The sequence below is a fragment of the Apium graveolens genome, chromosome 6, assembly GCF_009905375.1.
Source record: "Apium graveolens cultivar Ventura chromosome 6, ASM990537v1, whole genome shotgun sequence".
NCBI lineage: Eukaryota > Viridiplantae > Streptophyta > Magnoliopsida > Apiales > Apiaceae > Apium > Apium graveolens.
In genome coordinates, this window is record NC_133652.1 from 74,783,585 (window position 1) to 74,790,430 (window position 6,846).

The 6,846-nt window shown below is 37.5% G+C and overlaps 1 protein-coding gene across 1 annotated transcript; it reads right to left on the reverse strand.

The window, feature by feature from the left end:
• Positions 1–3,671: 3,671 nt before the first annotated feature.
• On the reverse strand, positions 3,672–6,278 carry LOC141667208 (zinc finger protein CONSTANS-LIKE 2-like). The gene is made up of 2 exons (XM_074473610.1): positions 5,402–6,278; positions 3,672–4,208 (listed from the first exon to the last, which is right to left on the reverse strand). Exons 1-2 carry the CDS (start codon positions 6,221–6,223, stop codon positions 3,849–3,851), a joined length of 1,182 nt encoding a protein of 393 aa, XP_074329711.1. The 5' UTR covers positions 6,224–6,278; the 3' UTR covers positions 3,672–3,848.
• Between the last annotated feature and the right edge of the window lie 568 nt (positions 6,279–6,846).

Here is a 6,846-nt window from a genome sequence, read left to right on the forward strand (position 1 = left end):
ATATCGCGACTATCCGAATAATATGAATTTACTGCTTAGAATACCAAGAACCTGTCAGTGACTAGTTACCGTACAATGAACTCCTTCTACCCTTACAATATCCCGATTAAATACAAGGCATGGATCTCGTGTCAGGCCTATCAAATTTAATCATATGATTTCTTATTGATAATGCAAAGTTTATATTAATGTAAATTAGAAACTCCTTTCTAATTTCATACACTCTTGCCAGAGATTTCAGAACTCGCATACGAAGAATAACATATGATATTCTCTTCCTATACTGGAAGGGGTAGATCCTCTATTGACGTTAACTATCTCTATACACAAATCCCTATGCCCAGAATAGACCTAATGGATGTCCTTGAGACTAAGGACTAAACCAAAGCACAGTTCATTATATACAAGATAACTTTAACGATCTCAAGTCTAAAAACACTTGTACAACTATCACTCAGTGAATAACTATTGACACGTGAGTAATCTCCATTAGTTGTTCAACTTATTAAGTCACGTTCAGTGAACTTATTCCCTAATAAGCACCTACATACTAGCTATAGTGTCACCACACAAATGCCAATGAAAACAGACATCCTCCTGAAGGGAGTAAGCATAGTATGTATCAATCTTTGCGGATCTACTAACATCCGATTAGTTATCCTATGATCAGGATTTGTTTAAGTCTAGAGTTATCATCTTCTAGATCTCACTATTATAATTCTAGAAGCTTTACTCTAAACTATGGAGCATCTAATTTAAAACACTATAAATAGATAAAGCCCATAATAAAACCAAAACAAGTCTTTTATTAATTTCAATGAAATCAAATAGGAATACAAGAAAGTTCTTCCTAACTCATCATACATGATTGGATTTAGGACAAACACTTTCAGTTTGAGGTACCTTTAACTCAGCAGCATCAGAACTGCTATCAGCATTTGCCATCAAGGCATAGTTCACTTCACTCTCAAAATATGAAGTGTCTATCCAGCTTTTCTTTTTTGTGACAAGAGCCTTGCCTTTGTCACTCTTCATTTTCTTGCAATCAGGAGATATGTGGACTTTCTCACCACAATTGTAGCATTTGACATTTGTGTAATCTCCTCTATCAGACTTTCCTCATTTGCCTTCAGATTTTTTGAAACTCTTCTTATCAGAACTTGCACCTTTCCTGGAAAACTTCTTTCCCTTTCTGAATTTCATGTATGCAATCCTTGTGATTCCTTTGACCATAAGAGCACACAGCTTCATGATCTCTTCATCAGGATCCATCTCAGGTAATCTTTCAGTTTCAGAGTCATCATCAGTATCAGAACTTGATGATTCAGTATCAGACTTTGTGATGAGAGCTTTTCCCTTGCCTTTTCTTGAGGCAGCTGCTTTGGGGAATTCCTCCTCAGCCTTAAGAGCGAATGTCCTTGACTTTCTTCATTTTCTCTTGTTTCTTTGTTCCACCTCAAATTCATGAGTCTTGAGCATCCCATAAATTTCATCAAGAGTTATTTCTTCAAGATTATAGTTGTCTCTTATAGCGGTGGCCTTCAAATCCCAACTTTCAGGAAGAGCTAACAGGAATTTAAGATTTGAATCCTCAAGATCATATTCCTTGTCAACTAGTGATAAATCATTCAAGAGTTTGAAAAATCTGTCATATAAACCAGTTAATCACTCATCAGGCTTTGAGTCAAAGTGCTCATACTCTTGAGTGAGTATAGTCTTCCTGTTCTTCTTAATTGAATCGGTTCCCTGGCATCTTGTCTCCAAAGCATCCCATATCTCCTTTGCAGTCTTGCAGTTGATTACCCTGTTTGACATTACATTATCAATGGCACTATACAGCAAGTGTCGTAACTTAGCATCCTTAGCAATTGATGAGATATCTTCAGCAGCGTAATCACTCTTCTCCTTTGGTACAGACTTTGCTGGTTCACCTGCAACTACAACAGAGAGTTTGGTTGGCTTGTGTGGTCCTTCATTAATTCTGTCAAGGTATTCTGGACCAGTAGCTTCCAGAAACATAGACATCCTCACCTTCCATATGGAATATTCAGATGGTTTTAGTATGGGAACTCTAATAGTCTCATATCGACTATGGATTTGAGTCTTTGGAGGTTCTTCAGTTTTGGTGGGCTTGGTTGGAGTTTGTTCTTCTTCATACATGATTGTTTCCGGATCTTAAACTGTTTGTGTGTTAACACATCTGCTCTGATACCACTTGTTAGGTCACACACACTGTAGAAGTGGGTTGAATACAGTGTTTATCACAATCAAATCGAATTAAAGAATACAAGTAACAGAAAACAAGCTTTATTAAACTCTGTTACAATATGGAATTGTCCTCTCTCAGTGATGAACAAATTATCACGAGAGCTGCTAGGGTCACAATAAATAATAACTTCGATTTTGATAACACATATAGTGTAAACCCTATGTCTGTGTTTATATACTACAATGTTACAAGATAATCTCTAATTGATATGTAATATAATTCTGCTTCCTAAAATATATCAACTAGTTATCTTTTCTTCCAAGTATTCTATTCTTCATAGGATTCCTTCTTCATGCATATCTCTTCTTGCGTTTGTCTTGATCTTCTATCCTTTCAATCAGCCGTCTTCCTTATCTGAAAGTCTCCTTAAATCCTGATATTATCTCCTGATAAATATCTCCTGATAACTTTAGTTCAAACAACTTAAGTTCTGATTTCAGTATAAATGTTGATTTCCAGTTAAGTATTGATTTGTCCTGTTAAGTAAGATCTGAAAACTAAACAGAAATCTTATTAGTCATGACATTATCAAATATATCTAACATTTGTTAACCGGGCCTTCTAATTCATTAGGAGGACATAGTACACTCAACTACGCACCAGGTAGCTGGCTCACTTTGTGTTGCGTAATGTGTTTAATTTCGAGTACTAGGAACAATTTTATGAGCTTTTGGAAGAGAAGAAAAAGGGGGGGTAAATTAATGTTTGTAAAATATAATTGTAGAATTACTAATTTTCACGTTTTTGCGATTTTTGTTACATTGTTACGCTTCTGAGTTTGCTGGAACCATCGTATTAACATCGTTGAGATAAATCGTATTTGATCCTTTGTCTTCTGAGCCCAATCGACACGAATCGTCCCTTTAACCCATCACAGTCGGGATGAATGTTAAGTTTACATAGTGCACAAGCCTCCTGTTAATGCAGGGTCTACTCTAGGCAGGCCCGGAAAATAACACATCTACACAGCACCATCTAGTTGTTCAAATCTATGACGTCTTCCTTTTACTTGTGTCCACAAGTTGATGCTCATAAAGGCATAAATTTGTTTGCTAGTTCTCTATGCCCAACTGACTCCATGTTTTTCTATAATTTGGGGAATGTTTGTTATCATATAATAATTTGTTTATCTTCTTTTTTTGCTAAATTTATAATTTATGCTTCTTTAATATTAAGCTTTATCAGAAACTGATGCCGATAGGAATGTCGAAATATTATGCTCTTATTAGAGATTCAGAGAAAGAGACTTACTTCTTATGTTATCTAGTATATACAAGACTCGCCTGACTTGCACTTCAGACTTATTTCTGATGTTATCTAGTAAAGACAAGACTCGCCTGACTTGCACTTCAGAACTTTAATTTGTTCATGCTAACAAGACCTACATAGGTATGTAATGATCTATAGTAGAAACATTGTGGTTTATAGATATTATAAGCATTGAAACGGCAGGGTACTTTGAAACAATATTACAGAGCATATATTTCTTGTTATAGGAGCAAAACTAGTTAGATTGCTGAAGAAGTAAATTACTTAATTAGTACAAGGCTTTTCTTGTGTAGCTAGGCTGCATTTGAATTCAGAATGATGGCACAATGCCATATCCAGTTTCAGCCATCAGAGTTGAGGAAAACATCTGATCCACTTCTGTTTCGGCATCTGTTCTCTTTGCAAACCTGCCTTTGATCCTAGGCCTAGTTTCTGCATAGGCTTTTCTTGACGCATACCTGATTGTCTTCTCGAACTTCCTAGTCTTTCTCTTCTCTCTGTATCTGAGGACTCTAGCCTCTCTATCCATTGGAGTAAGTGGAGTTGCCACCTGAACTTGTGGGCTGGAAAATAGGTCAATTGTTCCTTTAGGGGGTCTCGGATGTGTGGCGGAGATATCAATCATTGTAGAATCTGGAACCACTCCAACATCCATGGAGGATACAGAAACCTGATATTGCAAACATAATTTAGTTGTGCATAGAACATGATCATCTACACGAGTAATGTGTTGATTAGATTAAAGCTGTCTAGAACTTTTTTCCAAGCTTGGAATCTGTAACTAAGAGCTCTAACTACAAGTATGCTTCTCATATATAGGAACTTAATGTAGAAACTATAAATTAATTTTTGTATACTTTTAAACTTATTTATGATCTGCCAGAATCGGGATAATGTAAAGGCCTATTTATGCATGATTATAGTAATATTCGATTTTATTGAACATATAGTTGATTGTTGTGTTGTAAAAAATTTCAACTCTCCTAGTATTTCTAAAATATTGGTATTTAGTAAGAGAGCTTGTTCTAGGCTAAGCAGGTGGTGGTATTTTGACTAATTTCTCAGGGATATTTATCCGAATATACAGTTAGAGCAATGAACGTGCACAGCCTTCAAATCAAAAGGCACTATATAAAGTGAATATTGTCGATCAATAACAAGAAAGAAAAGAGAGAAGATTGCAGCTATCCAGAATCTAACTTTTGAGGAGAAGACGGCCAAATAAAGTGAAATATAGTATGCCTCCGGTCCTGTCATGTCGTTATTTCTCAGATTTAGGATTTAAAGTTGTACTGCAGAATATAAAGTTTAATTCTGTGCAACTCCTTGGTACATATGAATATAGCAACTAGTTATAAATGAAACTCACTTCAGCTAGGTTAAACTAATGTTACACTCTATATAGCCAAGTAATCAGTCTTCCTAATACTTTGGATGTTTATAGAAACTATCTGAAAGATGCTAAAGCCTTAGACGTCGCTAAGATAATTTATTTACATCTTGTATTTTTCTGTACAAGGAAATGGATCTTAATAAGGGAATTCAGTGGTCTTAGATAACGTGTTTAGCAGAACTAAACACCTGCCTAGTTTTCAAGGCATAGCATAGCATGCAGAGTTCAAATTGTTTGAGCAGCTCAAGGGACTTAAAATCTTGAGTATTTAGAGGGCTTCTAGTTCTAGCCTTACTGGAGATTGAGTACCTTTTTGAAACCGAAAATAAGAACTAACAAGAACACACCTTAAAGACGTAAAGTATTAGCATAGCAGCCTTAAAATTTAAAATAACTTCATCTAGAGCAAAATTATATGAATACACATAAAGGGATGTCATAAGATAGTGATATGGTGAAGAGAAACTTACGCTGTGACTAAGTGAAGGAGGGTAACAGTAGCCAGCGTTTGATGTTTCATATTCCATATCCAGCTGAAAATTCTGGTTCTGCTTTGGCAAAGGCTGCTGAGGTGGCTGAAACTGATGAATTTTCGCCTGTTCACTCTGAACTGGCACAACGCTATCGCCTGCATAACTCTTTTGCGGAACATAATATTTCTGCTGATCATTGTACTGCTCTCCGTAGCTCTTTTGAGGAACATCATACTGCTGCTGAGTAGTGAACTGATTTTCTTTGCACGAATTAAAATCGACAAAGTCCAAGTACTCATCCACTGCCTCTCCGCCAAACAACAGACCATTGGTAATCTGGTTAGTATTGTCCTTGGCAGGATGGATTAACAACCATGAAGCCGCTTCACTTTCATCATCATCATCAGTAGCAATCTCATCTGTTTCCGGAGTCAAGAAACCGTTATCAAGTTGATTTCCAAGCCCGATTATCGACCCTTTAGCTGTCTGTGGTCCGTAAACACAGCCAGGGATAGGTGCAACTGGAACGCGGTGATGACGGCTTGCCAAAGGATTGGCAGAGTGGATATCTGCGTCGCAGCTAGTACAAAGCGACGCTGCGTCTGCCTTGCATATGAAGGCAGCGGGAGCACGTTCACATGCTTCACATATCCAAACACGTTCATGCTGCGAAGCTAGTCCAGTAGCAGCATGGATGCGAGCATCGCAAGCAGTGCAGAGGTATGCCAAGTCAGCACGGCAGTAAATTGTGCATGGGGCAGAGCGACATGTATCACAAATACGCGCCCAAGTGCTGCCATTTTTCTCCTCCTTAAACATTATCTCACTCTATTTTTTTTTGTTGTTGTGGAATGAAATCTGTGGTTGTGGGAAATTGTAGTCATGGGGGATGGGTAGCTGTAGGCAAATGCAAGTGGCACTGGAGAGAATCCAGGGACCGACACGTGGCGATCGATAGGGGGGGCGCAATTAGTTAAATTAAACCTGTGGATGGCTAGTCTTTAGGCAAGGGACCCACTCACTTTGTCTTTAGGCAGGGGACCCACTCACTTTGCTGACAGGGAATTCCAAGCTGGCATTGTCTGATGTGGAAGAAACCACATGTATATCAAAATCTTTGGAGTACATGAAACCTGCAGTCCAGGTGTCAAATCTTGTAACTACACTTCAGTTTCTGTGCAAGGAAGTTTTAATGTTGATTACTTGGTGTTTGCCTTAGCTTAGGCATCATAAGTTCCTAACTTAAGTTCAGCTGTATGTTGGTTGGGTAGCTATATATAGTACTGGATTGTTGTTGGTTCTTAATTTGTTCAACATGAAACGGGTTGACAGTTGACACCATTAGGTAAACAAGTAATACATAACAGGAAAATTATCATTTTTATGCAACGGCCGCGGGAGTCTTGTAAACATTTTTATGTTAAAAGTAAACCGTGACTGAA